The 23660-nt window shown below is 40.1% G+C and overlaps 1 protein-coding gene across 1 annotated transcript in view; it reads right to left on the bottom strand.

Moving 5' to 3' along the window:
* dnajc1 (DnaJ (Hsp40) homolog, subfamily C, member 1) overlaps positions 1-23660 on the bottom strand; it is a 264300-nt gene that overhangs the window by 97879 nt on the left and 142761 nt on the right. Inside the window, exons 7-8 of the mRNA XM_068013710.1 lie at positions 22750-22840; positions 20901-21070 (exon numbers count right to left, since the gene is read on the bottom strand). Of these exons, the coding sequence (XP_067869811.1) occupies positions 20901-21070; positions 22750-22840 (261 nt within the window). The remainder of the gene's footprint in view (positions 1-20900; positions 21071-22749; positions 22841-23660) is intronic.

Below are 23660 nucleotides of genomic sequence, written 5' to 3' on the forward strand. Positions count from 1 at the left end.
ATACCACAACTGTACAGGGTGTTGATGAGACCACATCTGAGCACAGTTTTGGTCTCCTTATATACTTGCATTGCAGGCAGTGCAGAGAAGGTTCACTATGTTGATTCGTGGGACGAAGGGTTTGTCTTATGAAGAAAGGTTGAGCAGTCTGGACCTATACTCATTGGAGTTTAGATGAATGAAAGGTGATCTCATTGAAACATAGAAGATTCTGAAGGGGTTTGACAGGGTAGATGCTGAGAGGATGCTTTGCCTTGTGCAGGAATACAGAACTAGGCAGCACTGTTTCAAAACAAGGGGTCTCCCAGTTAAGATAGAGATGAGGAGGAATTTCTTCTCTCTGAAGGCCATTGATTTTTGGAATTCTCTACCCCAGAGAGCAGTGAAGGCTGGGTCATTGAATATATTCAAGGCTGAGTTAGACAGTTTTTGATCTACAAGACAGTCAAGAGTTACGGAAGGCCAGCAGGAAAGTGGAGTTGAAGCCACGATCAGATCACCCATGATCTTATTGAATGGTGGAGCAGGCTCAAGGGACTGAGTAGCCTACTCCTGCTTAAGATTTTGTGAAAAAGGGCAGGCGAGTGGGACTGAATTGCTGTTGCAGAGAGTTGGCATGGACACAATGGCCGAATGGCCTCCTTCTGTATTGTAACCATTCTATCCAGGGCCTCAAAACCACCTTCCAGGTGCAATCACAATTTACTTCTACTTCTTTCAATTTGGTATATGTATTCACTGCTCGCGATACAGTCTCCTCTACACTGGAGAGAATTGCAGATTGAGCAATCGCATTGCTGAATACCTCCATTCAGTCCTGAGTCTCTTGTCATTTTAGATCTCTTCCTACTACACTTATCTAATGCAATTCAACAGAAGCTTGAGGAACAGCACCTCATCTTCTGATTAGGCAGCACTTTACAGCCTTCTGAATTCAACATTGAGTTCAACAATTTCCCATCACTTCTGCTGCCATTTTTATAGCTGGCAGCTGCTGGCAATGATTCTGCTATTCCCATTTTCATCTCCTCCAGACCCATCTTTTGTTTTTTTTTTACTTGTTCCATTATCATCTCCTTTTGCCTTACACCATCATCCATTGTCATGTAATTTCTCCTATCTTCCAACCAAGCACAAAACTTCCATTGTGTTCTTATCCCCGCCCCCTTTTCTCTGCTTTTGCACTTGCTTAAAACTGGTTATATATCTGACCTTTAACAGTTCTGATGGAAGGTCAAAAACTGAAAATGTTAATTCTGTTCATCTCTCCACAGCTGCTGCCTTATCTACTGAGTATTTCCAGTATTTTCTGTTTTTAATTTCAGATTTCCAGCATACACAGTGCTTTGTTTTTGTGCAGACTACCTTGCCGGCATGGTATTTCTACAGAGATCGCCATCCCAAACATCAACAGCTCCTTTCCTGCAATCCCTGCAAACACTGCTGTACCCATTCACATTGCCAGTACTTCCTGCCAGAGGGCAAATGGGAGCTTTAATCAAGGTCTGAAGTAGTTAAACTCAATATTATGGTCACACAGCTGCAGAGTGACTAGGTGAAAGATAAGATGCTAGCCTTTGAGCTTTATATTGTGATTCATCCCAGAGAGGACTGCAAACTTTGGTTGGATGTATTACTGGAGGGTTCAGCACATCCTCCTGCCTCTAACTGCCCTACCCAGTCAAGCAACCATTTTCTCTCACCTCCAATGCTTTCATAACTCAGTGTTTGAAGAAAGAAAAAACACAACTTATTTTTAAATGCCCCTTTGATTTTCCTCGGGCAGCTCACAGCATTGCATAGATTAACCTTTAAATCGTGAAGAGTTAGCAACCCGAGTAGGCAGCCAAGACAGAGTTTAGAGATAAAAATATGGGAGGTGGTGAACAGGCAGGTGTTGCATTTCCTGTGTTTCTATAGGAAGAAGCGAGAGGAAGGAGAGTAGCTGAGTAGTAGGTGTCAAAAGGGGTCTCCTTTTCCATTAGTCTTTCCCTATTTCTTTAGCTATTCACACATCGTCATACTTTAGCCATTTAACTATCGCCCATTTTAGAGCTTTTGTTCCCCCCTTTGTTTGTGTTAATGTCTTTCACTCTTCCCTTGGTTCTATTCCTTTTTAAATGCTGCTCTTCTGTAGTATCTTCTAGTTGTGACAAAGGGTTCATAGCTTAAACATTAACTTTTCTGATCCATCGACAGATGTTGCCTGACCTGAGTGTTTCCAGCATTATTTGCTTTTTTTCCCTCTCAAATAGACAGATGTCTCGGATATAATGCGAACAACTTTTTGCTCCAAGTCAAGTGCAGATCTGTTCATTCATATTATTGGATGCAACTGCAAGGCAGCTGCAAATCCACATCTGATCAAAATTTTCTGCTGTGATATCAACATGAATATTACTGCTACCATTTAATCCTATCCTCAGCAGCAACAAAAACCTTTTTCCTGGAATCTCAGACTTCCCCAAAAGCTACCTTGAATTTTATCAAGATTATTAATGATTTGCTTCATTGGCATGTGTGGAAAAATACTCGCTCTTAAATACCAAAGTAGAAAATACTGCAATTTTGCAGCTAGCTTCTGTTTGTCAGATGCTAATAAGTGACAGGGTAGGTTGAATTTTTAAAAACATTAGTCTGACATCCTAGGGGTGTCCTTGCTCTCAAGGCTCCAAATACCTATTAGCGATGAAGAAAAAGCATTTTAGGTGCCACAGGTAATTTACAGTAACACCAAGCTGACCTTTAACATGAAGAAGCACGTGCAAATGGTCAAATACCCAAAAGTGGCCTCAAGATCAAAGAATGGCCCTTACAGGAACCATGCAGTGAAAGAAATCTTACAAGTGAACTTGTTTTATGTTTAAAAAACAGCCAGTTATTTGAGTACAGTCTTTCTTAAGTGCCTGTAAACACAGTAACATATATTGGAACTAAATGGAAGGTAACAACTTTTATTTGAAAATATAGACCAAACACAAAACAGCTGATGACAACTGACAAAAAAAAACTCATCTACTATTGTTTAAAGTCCCCAGATTCTTGCAATTTCCAGGTCAGACACTTGTGTGCTTGGAAATAAATTTTAGAAGTAAAACTGCCATAACTTATTGACTCAGGCTTTTTGTGACACAGGAAGCATATCCTCTACAACAGCGTAAATATTATTTCTTAGTATGAGGATAAAAGTGATGGTAAAAAGACTAAAAGCACCTTCTCATCTGAAACTCCTGTCTTTTACAGATAAACAAGATTTCCAAGTGCCTCTAAGGCTTTTATTTGGCCTACTCAACAGCACATGTGAATGTTTCTGTTAGTGTACATATTGTTCTGCTCCAGGCATTCATCTTGTGTTCAGTTAAGATTTACATGAAAAATGAATAGGCAAAACATGGTAGGATTAATGAGTGTACTGTCAGCAACACAAGGAATGGCACTGGAGAGCAAAAGCAGGGAATATTTATAAGTCTGTTGTCAACTCTTACTAAACTTCAACACAGTCTTAATACTTAAATTGAAGGATTCCAAGTGTTTATGAGCACATGATGCTACACAATGTGGAAGAAACGTGAAATATGTTGTCCTATATTAGTTAACAAAACAAGGATCCCAGTCTCCAACAAGACCACGTTACCCACTTCCTGTAGTTAAGCAGTTAATTTATTACATTATAAAAATAAAGCCTCAAAGTTTCCAGTTACATTTTGCAATGGCTATGAAGATTGATTTATCTTAAAATATAAAGCTATGCCTGAAATAATTCTATGAAGTCACTGTTATTTTGATTGACCCTGGTCAATTATTTAAAAATGCGAATATAACCAACACCACACAAAAGCCATTTCTACCACTTCCACCTTCAAAACAGATCATTTTTTAAAATAGGAATCGCTGCAGCTTTTTCTTTCCTCTTCAATTTTCTCTCATTTCCTAACAGTGGTGCTCTGTTGAGGCACAGTCCATGCCTGGTCACCTCCAGATACATTACTCAAGTGGTCCTTATTTATCTTTGATCCTCAGTAGGGAGGGAGAGGGAAGAAAAGAGAAGTTCCAGGAGCAATCCTCCATTTGTGGTAAGATAGCGGATCTCAAGCAGTAGAGGTGCTAAAATTGATTTCAGCATTTCTGGGTTTGAGGGGGAAGGTGTGGTTTCTGCTCCTAATTATTATTCACTGATTAGTTTAGAAATGTCTAAGGACACGTCCAGGTTTGGCTCTAAGACCCGCTTGGCTGAATAGCCTGCCAACAGCATTGAGGTCCACATATGAATAATGTGCATTTGGAAAAGATCCTATTGGGTGACTACAACCTTTCCCAACCAGCAGACATTTCTTTAAAGAGAAATCGGGAAAATCCAGAGGAACCAAAAAAAAAAAACATTGTAGCAACTTAAGATTAGAATTGTTCCTTACAATTAAATTGCAAATGTTGCATATATCTATTTCACTTCTTAGCAAAACCATGAAAGAAACACATAAATGTGACAGGTTGTAAGATGAGCAATTATTGAACAAATGAAAGTATTAACAATTCTTTGTCTTGCATATTCAAAAGAGCCTATAGTTGTAATGTGGACATTATTTTACTGTAAAAAGTTCACAAACCACTTTTCAGTAAGACAAGGATGCCACCCTCAGATTCTGCTTATAACACTTAAAGCAAATGAAATTCCTCTGTCAGAATGAATAGGCAGTTTGGCTCTCAGCACTAGCCACCACTGCACAAAACAAACAGTGCCTGCTGGTTCCCATCACTAAATCCCAACAGTCTACAAACCTGGAAGTGCCCAATTCATTTAAACAAAGCAGCAACAATTCTTATTCCAAACAGAGTGGCATTTAAACATAATGAACTGAAGACAGACAGAAAGTTAAACCTTTTAAATGAGAATCAAAGATAAATGTAATACATTATATACAGAAGATCATTGGCTTTTCTTTGTGTATTTGCTGAATACTGAATGATTTACAGTTTATCAAAAATTTATGGGCTGATTAAATGCAGTTTCTCATTTTTGATATATCTGGGAAATTTTTAAAAATCTGCACAGGGTAATGTGGTAGCACGGTGGGATGGAGTTACACAGTCATGGAATGCACTTTCACCCCTGAATTTCCAGTCTCAGTCATGTCACTGTAGGGAGGGACTAAATATAAGCTTGTCAGCTCCCAACATGAAGGGGGAATGCTAAATGGAGTTTCATCATTGTGCTGTTCATTAGCAGGTCTTAGAGGTTTGATCAAGACTGGCGTAGGCCCAGCATGAAGTGTATAGCCCAGCTGGACACTAAGACCTTTTGTGGCAAATAAAAATAATGGCAACATACTTTGATTAAAAGTATATAGATCAAATCCATGCTTATTCTTTGTTTGCAATGGAAAGGGAGAACAAAAACAATTTATTTACCGCATATATCCTAACTGTTCTATAGGACTTCACTGTTGATACCTAGGTAAACATGACTGCCATTTTGTACACATTACAAACAGCAGACAGATGAATAACCAGTTTTTTTTTTTGTAGTGTTGGTCAGGAGAGAAATGTTGGCTTGGACAATCAGAGAACCACCTCACTTCCATTCGACTTATGTACAGACGTGGCCTTAACATCTTATTCAAAAGGTAGCACTTCCAACAACATAACACACCCTTACTATTGCAGTGACGGGCCAGCCAACATTATGAGCAACAGCTTGCATTTATATAGCAACTTTAATGTAGTAAAATGTCCCAAGGAGCTTCACAGAAGCATAATCAGACAAAAATTGACAGAGCCAAAAGAAACATTAGGCCAGGTGGTCAATAATTTGGTCAGAGGTAGGTTTTAAGGAACATCTTAAAAGAGGACAGAGGTAGACAGGTGGAGAGGGTTAGGGAGGGAATTCCAGAGCTTAAGGCACAGCCATCAAGGGTGGAGCGAAGGGAGTGGGGCTTCACAAGAAGCCAGAATTAGAGAAATGCTGAGATTGCGAAGGGTTGCAGGGCTGGGGCATGTTACATCGATAGGGAGGAGAGGGGCCATGGAGGGATTTGAACATGGTGAGATCTTTGAGGAGAGAGATGGGCGAGAATTTAACTTTGAGGCATGGCTCCACCCACTAGCTGAAAGGTCAGGGAGGCCCGAAAACCATGCTGCTATTTTGCGTGGCCCAGGCCCATAATTGGACTTGCTCGGTGCATCAGTCCCTCTGAGGCAGGAACTCCCGCCTCAGAGAGCTGCTGTCCAGAGGATTGGCAGATCTTCAGTCCCAGCAGCGCCACCAGAAGCAGTGGCTACTGCTGGGACTGCACCCAGCACAAAGAGGAAAGATGGATGTCGCCCTTTAAAGTGTTAAGTGGGGGTCGGGCCTCACCAGGGAAATCAGCTGGGCCCCAGAGAGGGTGGGGGTGGGTCGGACAGCAGGACAAACGGGGTAGTTTTAGCGGTGATGGCCTATGCTAATACGGCGCCCTCCATGGGTGCCCGATGAGGAGGGCCAACCTCCAGCCTGCAAGGAGGCCACCAGGTATTACTGGGTTGCCTCCTCAGGTGGTGCCTATCTGCTAATGATAAAATACCAGCAGTGGCAGAAGAGGCCCTAAGTAGACAATAATTGGCCACTTAAGGGCCTCAATTGGGAGGGCTATTTGTCACCTCCCCTCGGCTGATTAAATCGCAGTAGGGGCAGGTAGGTGACTGGCATGGCACCCCCCCACCTGCCACACAATTATACGCAGCCCCTCACCCCAGTCCGCTCGGGGGGGGGGGGGGGGGGGGGGGTGGGGGGGAAATGGGCGTTAAACTCCAGCCATGCTTTCTTATGGGACGGTACTGTGGAATGAGAAAAGTGTTAAGATTAGAGCAGAATTTAAAATTGGGAGCCAGGCTTGTGGGGCTTTTAAATTTTTTCTTCAGATATTAAACAGAGTAGATCTGGAATAACTTTAAACAAACAATCCTATTTAGAGGGAATTACCCCCATCCTGGTTAATCATATAAGGCCATCACAGAAAGATGATGTTATATCTAAAGAGACAGAGCTATTGCGAAGCGGTATTCATGATCATAATGTTACGAACATACGAACTAAGGAGGAGTAGGCTATTCGGCCCCCGAGCCTGCTCCACTATTCTACAAGATCATGGCTGATTTGTTGTGGACTCAGCTCCACTTTCATGCCTACCCCAGATATCCTTGGACTCCCTTGTTGGTCAAGAATCTGTCTACCTCTGCCTTGAAAACATTCAATAACCCTGCCTCCACTGTTCTCCAGGCTAGAGTGTTCCACATGCGCATGACGGAGAAAAAAATTTCTCCTCCTGTCTTCAATGGGAGACCCCTTATTTTTAAAACTGTGCCACCTAGTTTTAGTCTCTCCCACAAGGTTTTCACAGATATCTCTTAACTAGTCAATCATTCATGATACAGGGGAATTTGCTAGTCAAACTTTGCTGGTGTCCCAAGTCCTGTCCCTACCCATTTCTCCAAAATTTTGTCAATAATAACACTTTTATCCTTACTAAGTAATATTGTAGAAAGGTTGCCAGGTCTACAAAATGTAGAATGAAAATATTTCTGTCTGTCCCATACCTAGTTAAACCTTGAGGCAACTACCTTGTTAAAGTCATGTGCCAATAGAAGGCTTACAATAGGGCATGGCAGTGTCATCAGGTACTTTTTATAGATTTCACAATTCTCACTAATCTCTTCTATTAGCCTCATGTACTCTTCATTAACCACACCTGCATCTGTTAGCAGGATTTTTCACTTTTTAAGCAGAATTTTAACCTTTGACAAGTAGAGTGAGCTAACTGTCTATGTAACTTATAAGACATTTTTTTCCTCCATTTCTTATCAGCTCATGTCTTTAATACCAGTCTTTCACGCTGATGAGAAACATCAAATTTTGGTTAAGGGGATACAATAATGTCCTGATTGGATAAAGTGCAGATCCACTGCTTTGCACAAACAATTGTTTTATCATGCTCCATGTCAAGTTTCATTTGTGCTTTTTAAGGGAAGATTTACTCATCAGCATGTTTTTTTAAAAATTACTCATTCTTTGAATATGAGCGTTGCTGGCAAGGCAAGCATTTATTGGCCATCCCTATTGCCCTTGAGAAGGTGGTGGTGAGCTGTCTTCTTGAATCACTGCAGTCTTTGTGTTGTAGGTACACCCACAATATTGTTAGGGAGGGAGTTCCAGGATTTTGACCCAGCAACAGTGAAGGAACGACAATATAGTTCCAAGTCAGGATGGTGTGCGACTTGCAGGGGAACTTGCACGTGGGAGTGTTCCCATGAGTCTGCTGCCTTTGTTCTTCCAGGTGGTAGAGGTCATGGGTTTGAAAGGTGCTGTCAAAAGAGACTTGGTGAGTTGCTGCAGTGCATCCTGTAGATGGTACACACTGCTGCCAGTGGCAGAGGGAGTGAATGTTTAAGGTGGTGGATGGGATGCCAGTCAAGTGGGCTGCTTCATCCTGGATGGCATCGAGCTTGAGTGGTGTTGGAGCTGCACTCATCCTGGCACATTCCATCACACTCCTGACTTGTGCCTTGTGGATGGTGGACAGGCTTTGGGGAGTCAAGAGGCGAGTTACTCACCACAGAATTCCCAGCCTCTGACCTACTCTCGTAGCCACAGTATTTATTTGGCTGGTCCAGTTAAGTTTCTTGTCAATGGTAACCTCAAGGATGTTGACAGTGGGGGAAATTCAGTAATGGTAATGCTGTTGAATATCAAGGGAAGATGGTTAGATTCCTTCTTTCTCGAGATGGGCATTGCATTGCACTTGTGTGGAGAAAACGTTACTAGACACTTGTCAGGCCTAGCCTGAATATTGTCCAAGTCTTGCAGGGACAGACTGCTTCAGTATCTGAGCAGTTGCGAACGGTACCAAACACTGTGCAATCATCAGCGAACATCCCCATTTCTGACCTGATGTTGAAGGGAAGCTCATTGATGAAGCAGCTGAAGATGGTTGGGGTTGAGGAACTCCTGCAGTGATGCCCTGAGGCTGCGATGACTGGCCTCGAACAACCACAAAGCATCTTCCTTTGTGCTCGGTATGACTCCAACCAGAAGAGGGGTCCCCTCCATGCCCCAATTCCCTTCACCTTCAATTTTACTGGGGCTCCTTGATGTCATAGTCAAATGTTGCCTTGAACTCAAGGGCAGTCACTCTCACCTCACCTCTGGAGTTCAGCTCTGTTGTCCATGTTTGCACCAAGGCAGTAGTGAGATCTGGAGCTTGGTAGCCTGGCAGAACCCAAACGGAGCAACATTGAGCAGACTGTTGCAGAATAAGCAATGCTTGATGGAAGGTGTCGAAACCTCCCGCCACTTTGCTGATGATTGAGAGAAGACTGACGTGGTAGTAATTGGCCAGATTGGATTTGTCCTGCTTTTTGTGGACAGGACATACCCGAGCAGTTTTCCACATTGTCAGGTAGATGTCAGTTACGTAGCTGTACTGGAACAGCTTGGCTAAGGGTTCGACTAGTTCTGGAATACAAGTTTTCAGTACGACAGCCAGGATGTTGTCAGGGCTCATAGCTTTTGCTGTGTCCAATGTGTTCAGCCTTTTCTTGATATCAAGTGGAGTGAATCGAATTGGCTGGAGTAGCATCTATGATGGTGGGGGTCTCAGGATAAGGCCAAAATGGATCTTCCACTTGGCACTATTGGCTCAATATGGTTGCAAATGCTTCAGGCTTATCTTTTGCACTGACGTGCTGGGCTCTGCCAGCGTTGAGAATGGGGATAATTTTGGAGCCTCCTCCTTTGATTAGTTGTTTCATTGTCCACCACCATTTATGACTGGATGTGGCAGGACAACAGAGCTTTGATTTGATACATTGGTTTTAGCATCACTTAGAGCTGTCTATAGCATGCTGCTTCCACTTCTTAGTATGCATGTAGCCCTGTGTTGTATCTCACTCGAGACAACATCAGTGGTTATAAAATGGCGCTCTATTTTATATGGAATTACAAGTCTCATTAGCGACCTCAATGTGCTATCAACCCTAAAAGTAGTACATTTACATTCTTTAACCTTGCGTCAATCTTCACTACTTGTGAATCAAGGTAACATTTTAACCAATCTGCTCCACAGCACTATTTAGCGCTGCACAGTTCATCAAGACTGCGGTTAACACATTCATTCCTGAACAAATTCCTTGTGGCCTGTATAATACATCATTTTCTTCATCCACTTCCTCAAAGCTTTTTGCATCATAGGCCATTTCAAGGACCCTGCCTCTCCACTTTGGGTATTTCATCACAAAATGATACTTCAAGGAACAGTTAATAAATGCTTCGGGGGTAACTTGGACATTTGAGAGAGTCATTTGCTGATATTGCTGTTCCAATTCGGTCTTCTGCTGTAATCACCAGATATGCTAAAGGTGCTTTCATCCTCATTCTGCCAGTCTTCAACCTTTCTATTGCATGGAAGCCTGCGTCCAGGATCTGGACTATTTCGAAATCTGGCAAGCACGGAGTCTTCTATTCTTTGTGTCACCATGGAATATCCCATTTGTTCCACAAAAGCTAAAAGGAAATGATAGTTTCCCCAGGAATGTTTTCAAAGCAGCAGACATCTGATCCAACAGGGTCTCCCTCTCAGAGAACCGAACTTCAATTAGAACCAGCGACCTGTCCATATGAGACACCCTAGCACAATCCAGCAATTTAAACACTAGTACTGATCCAGGAATCCCCACATTATATAAAAGATTGGCAAAATCCAATCAAAGTCCATGATCTATTCCTCCATGGAATGACCATCTGTTTTTCAACATCTATCAAAGTCTGACCATGACTCACAGACACTTAGCAGATCACTTTTCTGGTAAATGTCATTGAAGAACTCTAATAAAAGGTCCAAACCTTCATCACTATCCAACTGGTGGGCATCCAGCTCACAAAATACTTTGCTTCTGATCAGAAGCGACAATGCCAAGGTCATACCTTGTTTCCTCTTTGGCAGGTACGTAACCAGTGCCCACGTATCCATTTCATTCGTCCGCTGGTCATATGGTTCAGCTCCAAGAATATCGGAGGATAGTCAAACCCTGATAATTTCCACTTTGTTATGAAGGTGCTCCGCTCTTAAAATGTTTTGAGGACTTGGGTTAACGATTATGGACGTTGATTCATTTGGAAAAATGAAAGGATTCCATGGATGTTTTTTTTTATACAAGCGTCACTGGGAAGACATTTGCGTTTTGTGTTTAAAAACAACCTTTACTGGATGTCACATGCCTTAAGCCAAATAAACAAGAGGACCCTTGGTGGCCAGGCGAGTTGTTTACCGAGAAGTGACATGTCAAGATTTATGGCGATCAGGTGGTTTTGGCTTGCTGTTGGGTTTGTAGCCTGCTGAAATATCCAGCTCATCTTTCCTCCCCCTCTGAGACCTTGGAAAATCCAGTGTGTGATAGCTAAAACCCCTGATGCCACATATCTCCTGAGAAACTCCTGGAACACCTACCAGATTAATTCTCGACACTGCCTGAAAAGAACTGCTCCAGAAAAGATCCCAGTGACCCGTCTCCATGTACCTGGACGCCAGACCAAAAGACAACTGATATCCTTCCATATCTTCTCCTTTTCTTTCAAGAATTAACAAGTATTTGGCCAAAGTATTATTTTTGTTTTTTTTGTAAAGTGAATCTCTGCAGAGAAAACTTTTTTTTAAAAAATCTAACCAGCGTGTGCGCGCACGTTGGGTATCTAGAAGGGAATATCTATTTACATTCATATTTCAAACTGTGTGTTAATGCTTTGCGTCTTTATTGGATAGGTCTCGTTTTATAATAAACTGATAATTTTGTTGTTTATTAAAGAAACCTGCTTGGTGTATTTTATTCTGGGATACAGAGTATTTGATTGGCCAGTAACTGGGTAAACATTTAAATGTTGTGACCTGTGGAGGCGTGGAACAAGAGAAGGACAGTGCACTTCTCCCGCCTCGATTGTAGCAACTTTCTTTCTGCCATTTTTCACAATGACTACTAGGACTGCAGTTTTCTATCCAAATTTTTTTTTTCTTTGCATCCAACTTCACCTTTGGGCAACCATGCTCTGCTAGCTTGGTCTATTCCAGAAAGCCAGCTGGCGAAGGAAAGAACTGAACCCAATCTTTACATACGTTTATATTTATTTATAAATTACAGATTGTAAGTGTTATCCTCCTAATCCAACAACCACAATTTTATTGGGTCTATTTATAAGGGCTCAAGTGAATGCCCACCACCTGCATACTATTAAGCATACCTAATATACAATTAACGGTTAGCATCATAAAATCTGGACCAATGCCTTCAGTCTTCCCAATGTTTAATCGGAAGAAATTTTGGCTTATCCAAAATTCTGTTGAACAAACAGTTGACAACACAAAGTCAGTTGAGGAACCAAAAGAGATCATGGTAAGTAGAGCCGGGTGTTGCCAGCATACATGTGAAACCTGATGTGTTTATGTATAATGCCACTGAGCAGCAGTATGTAGATGAGAAAAAGGAGGGAGGCCAAGGATAAGAGATTCTCTTGCTACAACTGGATAGGTAGAAGTGGAACCAGGCAAGGGCAGTCCAACTCGACTGGATAAGAGGAGAGGTATTGGAGGAAGATGTGTCAACAATGTGACAGGCTGCAAATAAGCAAAGAGGTATGATGAGGGATATTGCACCATTTGTTACTTTGATTACGGCTATTTCACTGTTCTGACAGGGGTGGAAACCCGATTGGAAATGTTTAAACATGAAATTGTGTAACAGATGGACACTGGTTTGAGAGGCGACAACACATTAAAGAACTTTGAAGAGAACAAGGTAGGTTGAAGATGGGATGGCAGTTTTAAAGGATGGACAAGGCAAAGGTGGGTGTTGTCTTGGGAGTGGGAATTGAACACATAAGCTTCTGATTCAGAGGCAACAGTGCTAAGTGAAGCAAGCAGATATGCGAGTCACCATGGAACTATCTGCAAGCACAAATTCAGTGCTGCATATTTGAAGATTTCCACTCTCCTGAAGTTTATGGTGATGCACGAGGCAGTGATATTTCAATTCTGAGAAAGCATTATGCATCTTTTCTACAGTTAAAAGACTGTGTTTAAAATTGGTCTAAATATTTATCACCTTAGTACCTAGCAGCAGAAATTAGAAACCCTGACTTGGGTTTGGCACTCAGGCTTTGTTAGGACCCAGAGAAACACACTATAAATTAAACAAAGTGATATAGATGAGTACAATAAAAGAAAACCAAATGAAGTGTTCATACAGGGTACAGAGATGATTACTTTATGAAGCAAGTTTTATTGCTCCAATGACAAGTAATCTCAATAGGGGACTGAGTGTAACGTATCCAATAATATAAAAGCAAAATACTGCAGATACCGGAAATCTGAAATAAAAACAGAAAGTGTTGGAAATACTCAGCAGGTCTGGCAGTATCTGTGGAGAAGAAGAAGAAGCGGACCTGAAATGTTAACTCTGCTTCTCTCTCAACATATGCTGCCTGACTTGCTCAGTATTTCTAGCACTTTGTTTTTGTAATGTATCCAAGTTTGCTGATGATACAAAATTAGGTAGGAAAGTAAGTGGTGAGCTGCAGAAGGATATAGACAGGTTGGGTGAGTGGACAAACATGGCAGATAAAATATAGTGTAGGGAAGTGTGAAGTTATCCACTTTGGTAGGAAAAATTTAAAAAGCTAATTTTTTTTTTTAAATGGAGAGACTGGGAAATGTTTGCATTCAGAGAGACCTGGTGTCTTTGTACCTGCATGTTCACTTTCTGTGTTACATGTACAGCAAGCAATTAGAAAGGTAAATGGTATGTTAGCTTTTGTGACAAAGAGATTGGAGTATAAGAATATAGAAGCCTTTATTACACTCCTAACAAGGTGGATACACTTCGACACATTGTATTCCATCTCCCATGTTCTTGTCCACTCACTCAACCAATCTATATCCCTCTGCAGCCTCTTTGCATCCTTCTCACCATTTACTTTCCTACCTAACTTTGCATTTGTGCAAAGTTGGGTTCATTTCAACATAGCTTGGAAGGCCCCCACTACTGTTGCTTTAGGAAACATTAATTTTTTGACTATTCATGCAATAACAAAGTCCTAGAATACCTAGTGTCAACCAGCAGTTATTTAGAGGTACTGCCCCAGGTGATGCCAGATCCTCTGATCTAAGGGGCATTTGACTGAAACATGCCCCATGTTACAAAGCAGGTAATTAACCTCTGCGAACGATCAAATGTCGTCAGTTCTTAGTTTACACAGAATGCAGTTCTGGTTCTTGCTACTGCTTATGATTATTGCACACTGCCAGCCTTGACATTTTTAATTTATACAAAAAAGTCACTGTAGATTTGTCTTCATGCCTTTAAGCTTGTGGCACCAAGAAAAATAAAATGGTGCTTGTGACTGACTAAGTTGTCAAATCCTCAGCAGTACCAATGCCAATGTTTTCTCCATACCAATGCTGCTTCTTGCTCAAATATGCGATAAAGTTTGAGGCCGGATTTCTTAGTTACCTTCATTTGCCTCTCTTCTGAATGATGTACAAACCATAGGTCTACTTTGCGAAACAAATTTGGCACACTGCAGTAAAATATTTCAATGTCAAGCATTTTGTACCACTATCACAATTGTGAATGCAAAATCCCATATCACAGTATTTAATGCATTTGGTAGATGTTCCTGCTCAGCTACTAAACTATGGAGGCAACAAATTTGCTTTGATGCTAATAATGTTTTCATGGGTCAATGCCAAAAGGCAAAGAATAGAGTACCGTCAGCTGAGGCACACTTTCTGTGCTGAGCATAAACTTTCACTTTGTCTTTTACCTCCTAGTAGGCCAACATTTTTGCAAATTTCATTTGTTCTCCATATGGCCATCAAGAGAGATTAAGTTGGTAGATGATGTTACCAGATACATTTATTACTTGCAGCTGTTTCTAGCTTTTCTAGAAAGACAGCTGTGCTTCTTTTTATATGTTTGCCTTGAGACAGATAGTGTGATATTTCATGCAGGTGAATTGCCCAATGCCAAAAAGTTTAGGCCTCTGAGAAACCCCAATAAGAAATAGAACCCCAGACAGGCCAGATTAAGTATCAAACATTTTGATACTCCTGTCTAATCTACCCAAGAGAGGATCAGACCTATTCCAAACTTTCGGCAATGAGGTATCTGGCATCAGGAGTGGCGTTGCTATAGAAGCAAGAAACCAAGTACAGCAGCCATCTATCTGCATCAAGATGATATTTTCATGTGCATACTTAGCAAGTGTGGTAAGTGTGCCACTAGGGTGGCACAGTGGCTAGCACCGCAGCCTCACAGCTCCAGCGACCAGGGTTCAGTTCTGGGTACTGCCTGTGTGGAGTTTGCAAGTTCTCCCTGTGACTGCGTGGGTTTCGCCGGGTGCTCTGGTTTCCTCCCACAGCCAAAGACTTGCAGGTTGATAGGTAAATTGGCCATTGTAAATTGCCCCTAGTGTAGGTAGGTGGTAGGAGAATGGTGAGGATGTGGTAGGGAATATGGGATTAATGTAGGATTAGTATAAATGGGTGGTTGCTGGTCGGCACCGACTCGGTGGGCTGACGGGCCTGTTTCACTGCTGTATCACTCTATGACTGTGATTTCCTCAGATGCTACGCTATTAATCAACACTGTGAAGGATGTGCAATGGAGAAAGGCACTTCACATGAATATAAATGAACTAGAAATTTGGCAACAGTGAAATTAAATGTTATTCAGTAGTAAAGGATTCAAGTATAAAAACAGGATAGTAGGACGGACAGGAAAGTAGAAAAAGGTGGAGGGGTAGCTCTGTTAATTAATGATGGCATTTGCACAATAGAGAGGGATGACCTAAGTTCAAGAAACCAGGATGTAGAAGCAGTTTGGGTCGCGATGAGAAATGGTAACTGCAAGAAGTCACTTTGGGGAGTGGTGTACACGCTCCCTAATAGTAACCACATGGTAGGATCTGGTATAAAGGAAGAAATAATGGGTGCTCGTCAGAAAGGTTTTAATCTACATTTAGATTGGAAAAATCAGATGGGCAAAGGTAACCTAGATGAGGAGTTCAGAGGATGTTTTCAGGATAGTTTCTTATAACAGCACGTTCTGGAGCCAGAGAGCAGGCTATACTAGACCTGATATTGTGCAACAAGATAGGATTAATTAATGACCTCATAGCAAAGGTGCCCCTAAGCAGCAGTAATTGAATTTTACATTCAGTTTGAGGGACAGAAGAGTGGGTCTACGACTAGTATTTTAAACTTAAATAAGGACAATTATGAGGGCATGAAAGCAGAGCTAGCAAAGGTGAACTGACAAAACAAGTTAAGGGAGAGGTCAATAGAGATGCAGTGGCAGACATTTAAGGGGATATTTCCGAATACACAGATTACATTCCAATGAGAAAGAAAAATTCCACAGGGAGGACCCACTACCCATGATTAACTAAAACAGTTAAAGAAAGTATCAAACTTAAAGAAAAAACATATAATTGTGCAAAGATGGGTGGCAGGTCAGAAGATTGGACAGAATATAAAAAGCAGCAAAGAACCACTGAAAGATTAATAAGGCAGGAAAAATTAGAATACGAGAGAAAGCTGGCAAGAAATATAAAAATAGATAGTTAAGAGTTTCTATAGATTTTTTTTTTTAAAAAGCGTTAATAAAGTGAGGATTGGTCCTATTGAAAGTGAGTCTGGGGAATTAATAATAGAAAATAAGGAGATGGCAGAAGAACTGAACAGGTATTTTGTATCGGTGTTCAGCATAGAGGATACTAGTAACATCCCAGAAACAGCCATAAATCAGGAAATGGAAGGGAGCGAGGAACCCAAGAAAATTACAATCACCAGGGAAGTGGTACTGAGCAAATTGCTGGAGCTGCGGGCTGACAAGTCCCCGGGTCCTGATGGACATCATCCTAGAGTCTTAAAAGAAGTGGCTAGCGAGATAGATTTTCCAAAATTCCCTGGATTCAGGGAAGGTTCCATTAGATTGGAAAATAGCAAATGCAACTCCTTTATTAAAAAAAGGGAGGGAGACAGAAAGCAGGAAACTACAGGCCAGTTATCTTAACATCTGTCATGGGGAAAATATTAGAAGCTATTACTAAAGAAGTTATAGCAGGCGGGGCTAAAGAGTGGCAAGCCGAAGAGACTTAGCAGTTGGCAGGGAAAAAGACAGAAGTGCAAGTAGAGAGCCAAGTGTGTAACAGCCCCAACAACCAATTTTATCTGCAGCGCCTGTGCAAGAGTCTGTCACTCTAGAATTGGCCTTTATAACCACTCCAATTGCTGTTCGACAAACTACTGACTACCTCTAGGCACTTACCCATTGTCTCTCGAGAGAAGGAGGCCAAAGAATATAGCAGGGTACTTAGAAAAATTGAAGATAATCAGGCAGAGTCAACATGGTTTTGTGAAAGGGAAATCATGTTTAACAAATTTATTGGAGTTCTTTGAAGTAGTAACATGTGCTGTGGATAAAGGGGAACCAGTGGATGTACTATACTTAGATTTCCAGAAGGCATTTAATAAGGTGCCACATCAAAGGTTAGTGTTATCTTAGGAACAGGCTTCAAATCAGCCATCATCAATGTTTCTATGCTACAGTTCATTACTTTCAAAGGCAATAGTGTTTTGAGGAAGTGTCTCGATGGACCTTCTGCTCTCTTCACACATGATTATGCAGGAATCAGTAGTATACAGTGGGAACAAGAGCAGCAAAGCATCCACAGACACTGTTCACACTTAAACTAAATGTCAGCCATAAAGGCAGGGCTAAAGTGTGGCGAGTCAAAGAGACTTAGCAGTTGGCAGGAAAAAAGACAGAAGCGCAAGTGGAGAGCCAACTGTGTAACAGCCCCGACAAACAAGTTTTTCTGCAGCACCTGTGGAAGAGTCTGTCACTCTAGAATTGGCCTTTATAGCCACTCCAGGCGCTGCTCCACAAACCACTGACCACCTCCAGGCGCTTACCCATTGTCTCTTGAGACAAGGAGGCCAAAGAAGATTTAAGGAAGGATGTAAATGTGTTGGAAGCAGTTCACAGAAGGTTTACTAGACTAATACTTGGGATGGGCGGGTTGTCTTACGAGCAAATATTGGACAGGCTCGGCTTGTATCTGCTGGAGTTTAGAAGAGCAAGAGGCGACTTAATTGAAACATTTAAGATCCTGAGGGGTCTTGACAGGGTGGATGTGGAAAGGATGTTTCCTTCTGTGGGAGAATCTAGAACTCGGGGTCACTGTTTGAAAATATGGAGTCGACCATTTAGAACAGAGATGAAGAGAAATTCTCTCTCTCTGAGGGTCGTGAGTCTTTGGAACTCTCTTCCTCAAAAGGCGGTGGAAGCAGAGTCTTTGAATATTTTTAAGGCAGAGGTAGATAGATTCTGGATAAGCAAAGGGGTGTAAGGTTATTGGGGGTAGGCAAGAATGTGGTGTTCCGGTTACAATCAGTTCAGCCATGATCTTATTGAATGGTGGAGCAGGCTTGAGGGGCCGAGTGGCCTACCCCTGCTCCTAATTCTTGTGTTCGTATGTAAGACTAAGTAATACTCGTATTTGTAAAAAATGTCTTTTTCATTTTCAAAAAGCAGAATAGAAACATTTATTAAATTACTTTTGTAGTATAAATAGGTACCAAAAATGGTCCTTCATGATTTCCATGCAGAATCACAGGACAGTAAATGCTATGCATCAAATTGCATTTATTACTCGAGTTACAATTGTCATTTGATGTAGAGCATATACTTGGTGAATAACTCAAAATCATCTGGTTTCTACATAATCTACTGTTCCCTACCAGTGCTCCTGGCATCTAATACATTACTGTTATTTGCACCAAATAAAATCTGTCCATAAATTTCAACCATAAGCACAGACTTGATTGAAAAAAATCAAGTTCATGAAACACCCAAATAACTCCAGAGATGGTTCAGTTTAAATCAATACATGTGGACATGCTTCCACAGAAACTCTTCGATGTGTCCAAATTGGTCAAAAGGGATTCAAGACTACTGTGGCACTAAACCAACAGTGCTGGCACTTTCAATATACAAAACATTTAATTCTTTATCTCCCCTCTCTTTCAGGGCACAGCATCCTTTATGATGTTCATATTTTTCTTTATAATCCAATCATTTACAGTTTTCTGATCCCGTCAGTCAATCAAGTTTCTGAACTATGTAGTGCACACAAATATTTGCTACAGTTTGTTTTATGTAGACTGGGTCCAAGTCTGATCTAAAATATTTACCAATACTTCACAAAGCATCTTTAACACACACTCAGATTTCAGACGTGCAGTAAATGATTAATTTCAGGCCCAAATCAGGACGACATTTTTTTTTTAAAACTGTGTACATTATTTATTATGATACAAATTCTGCATTCTTCAAACTTAGAGGTTTTGGCGTAAGGACATGAAAAAGGTTTGTGCTGGGCAGCTTAATCCTAGTCTAACTGCTAAACAAAATAAAGAGACAACTCTGAGGGGGGGGGGGGGGGGGTGCGGCGATGCAGTGTAAGGGGGGGATGGGGAAGGCGTTCAAATCCATCCATTTATTTATGCTCTTATCATAACAAAAGCAGCTACTCTCTTCTTCCAGTTCCTTTAAACCTCGAAGGAACTGAAAGTTTCAGCTTTCATTGATATGTGCACTGCAGCTACACATTTATATGCTATCATTTTGTTCTAGCCAGGAACACAAAAAGTGGCAAGTGATAACTAAATCCATATAATATTGCTCAAGCATATATTTCTTCAACATTTAATTGATGGAACTTATTCAAATTTTAGCAAAGGACAGCATGACAAATTAGTATTTATCTGACTAGCCAATAAGAACATTTGCCAAGTAGTAAATTTATAAATACCAAATATGTATCAAGAAAAGTTACATAGATTAAGTAGTTTTCTCTTTGAAGACTTGTATTAGAAAATGCACACAAACGCAGTAAGTATAAAGGTCAAATATTTATCAGCATAAAATTCACCAGATAATAAAGTTCAATTAAAATAAAACAAAATGGTTAACATGCATCTATATACCAGGAAATGAACTTCCAGTGAATTACTCTGGAGTTCGTTTCAGGTTTGGAGGGACAATTCATACTGGTATACATGATATCAGAATTATGACATGCAATGTTAGGTTAAAATGTCTAACAGCATCACCAGGTGCCACAACTAATTCAGAATTAATTTCAGGTATGATGAAAATTTTCTATTCCCTGCCACTTCTCAATTTTAACCTTTGAGATCTAAATCTCAGGAGAGTACACACGTGCTACAGTCAGCAGCTCAACACCAGATGATGGGGGTTCAACTTTTGCATAGGGATTCAATCTGATATTAACTCCATTTGTACACTATCTTTAGGTAACGGTTAAGTGCTGCAAAATTAAAAATGCTGTGTGCATGCACCCTGAAATACAAAATACTTAACAACCATGTCTGCATTCTCAGAAATAAATTGTGATTTGGAACTACACACTTGGATTACCTTTTAAGATTCACTTTTTGTCCAAATTCTTTTTATTATGGTTTAACAGTGAATAACATTACGTAAGTTGTTTTTATACAACCTATATAAACATTAGTTACAAAATCATAAGTATGATAGATTCTGTTTATACAGGTATTAAAATGCCTGATAAATTAGAGGTTAAAATCACAACATTGCCAGGAGTTCATGGGGCTCCAGCATTTTTGTTTATAATATTAAACATGAGATTCCGCCAAATCGCACTCAACATACATCACTTTTAAAACAAGATACTTCTCTGCGGCATTTTCCATGTTTCCTATACCTTGGTATTTAAGTAAAATAGCCTCACTGAAAAGTAGGCCATTTTTCATAAATTTGTTTTTGTGACTTACCTTTTTTGGCCCTCTTGATCGGTCTTCCAGCCAGTCAGCCACCTGATCCTCAATCTCCTCAATAGTTGAAGCTTCTTCATGTAATGGTACACAAGCAATACTTGCAGAGTTATGGGCTGTGTACACTGGAAACTCAGATTTTGGTTTCTTTACTTTTGGCCTTTTTTCTTCTGCAAAGTACAAAATGTCTTTTCAACTTAAACTGTTGAAAGATCAATAAAAAGGCTTTTTGCATTTTATTAAACTGTTAACACCTGCAGTACATATCTAAATTGAGATGAAACAATACTACGACATAATTATGTTACCTTCAGTGACTCAAACATAAATTAAAAATAAAAGACATCAATTATTTCAAATGCTATAATGACATTGAGCAAGCTGTGAACTGCTGTAAAGAAGAGGTTTTTCTTGTTTTTAAATTTGCTCACAACAAAGAAATGGAAAACTGCCAATAAATCTCAGAAAGGTGCAGACATAACATCATAGCTCACTATGTCTGTACAAAGATGCACCCAGTAGGGTAATATTTAGCTTCGGCAGATTATCTATTCACACCTCTTGTCTTCTGCTGCAACACATTGCTTTAATGAGACCCCATGTTGCATTCTCTCAATTTGCAAATTGCATCGAATTCCCCACTACCATACTACTTCTGTCCCTAGAGGACACTGCACAGTCTCTGTTGTAAAGCAGATAGACATGCAGGCAGATTAGCAATTAGGTCATGAAAAACAGCCAGAATAAAACAGCTCCATGCCAATCTGCATGATTTGGATTTACCCTCTCAAAAAGATGTTAATGTTATCATTAACTGTGCTTCCAAACTATGATTTACCATATTAAGAGCACAATCAACAGCTATGGGACACACAGCAACATCCTTCTGTGTAGTTATTCAGTTTAGGATGCCAAGGGTACATCAGCAAATGTGTTTTTCCACAGCAGTATGCTTTTTCTTTGGGACAATCAGCATTAAAGTAATCATACTTTCTTATTCTTGACAAACAACTTCTTAGCTTACTGCTTATGGTGGGATGAAATTCTGTTCAGATGAATACATTCAGAAAGCTGATCCCATTAATTCTAATGCTGTATAATACATTAATATTAATTCAGCACAGGAACTGATTTACACTGAAGTTATTTCAAAAATAAAGCACATTGTTAAGTACACCTAGTTCAGGTAAATGGTTGCTGACCTCTATTTCTTCTTACAATATCATTCATAAAGTAATGCTGCTTGAAATAAATGGACTTTTAACATCAGGGTTAACCCATAAAATAGAATACTCAGGTACCATTTTACGCATTCAGACGAACATTTTAGCGTGTTCTCTTATATTCACTGGTTGACGGTATTCAGATCCCAGCATGTTCAAACCTTTGAGGCTATGGTTTTCAAACACATTGAGAAAATATGACTCTCGAAACACAACACTGGATAATTCTCAAGGCTGTGGCGTTCCCATAATTTTAATTTTACATTATTTTACTGTGACTGTTGCAAATATTGAAGAAAGTGAGATGCTGGAAAGAGCCAAGCAGTTTTTGTTCTATTCGGCAAGCCACGTAAAGTTAAAGTTAGAAGCAATTTTATACCAGTCTAAAACTGAACTAGCTATAAAATATGTGTATAAGACATTGTAATGAGCCTACTGAAATATTTTGCTAATAATTCTTGAGGACTGAGTAATAGGTGAATGTCACTCAACCTATGGACTATGGTAAAATACAGTTATGTTGAGAAGAAAGGTGAAGTATTTTACTATAGCTGTTCATTATCTGTAGCTAGTCTCCCTCCAATGAGGAAAATAGCACACTATTTACACAGACAGATGTTTCTTACTCTGCACAGCTTCAAGCTGAGCCTGGGTCTCTGCCTCTTCTTTTTCCTTCACTTTCATTTCTTTCCATTCCAGATAAAAATCCTTAACACCCTACAAAAAAACATGCACATAGTTGGAAACATAGAAATAAACTGAACAAAGAAATTCAAATCCGCGCACAATTATGAGCGGTCATATTTTTAGGGATATAAACTTTTTCCAACACAACAACCACGAATGCCAGTATATGGCACCTGATTAAGACTACAAATTTTGCAGTAATGTATTAGTAAAGACTAATATTTTTTCAGGGTTTTTCTTTTAAAAAATATATATCCTTCAGTTCAATAAACAATTTCTTGTATTGATATAAAAACATATGCACAATACCTACAAGGTATTTTTGTCAATTCAATGTTATGATTATAAATTGAGAAATAACCCTCAAATTTTATTACTGTGAATTAAAATGGGCATAAAAACATGAGAAAAGTCAAGATAAAGTTTCATTTTAGCGAATAAAGTGACAATATTCTGTGCAAACAGTACAATTCTGAACCTGTAGACATGCAATGCCATTATTAGCATGCTCCAATTGTGATGACCCCATTTCAAGATCTGCCATCGATTTGCAAGTATGCTTCATCTGAAAGCAATGCACACTGGGCAAATTATTACCTGGAGGGCAATAATTGGAAAGCTGTTCTTCCCGAGCTGATTAATCAACCAATCATTCTTAATACAACAATAGATAAGAGGTGGATTTAAACAAATTTCTTAATTTTAAATTTGATCTTATAAGTGGTAAACAGATTATTAAAAAAGGTATATTGAAAAACCAGCCAGAAAAGAACAAGTATCTAAAGGGACAAAAACAAGTGAGGCTACTAAAACTCTTCCACTGGTAGAAGTAACAACTTAGCTAAAGGGC

Source organism: Heterodontus francisci, chromosome 2 (assembly GCF_036365525.1).
Source record: "Heterodontus francisci isolate sHetFra1 chromosome 2, sHetFra1.hap1, whole genome shotgun sequence".
NCBI classification, from domain to species: domain Eukaryota; kingdom Metazoa; phylum Chordata; class Chondrichthyes; order Heterodontiformes; family Heterodontidae; genus Heterodontus; species Heterodontus francisci.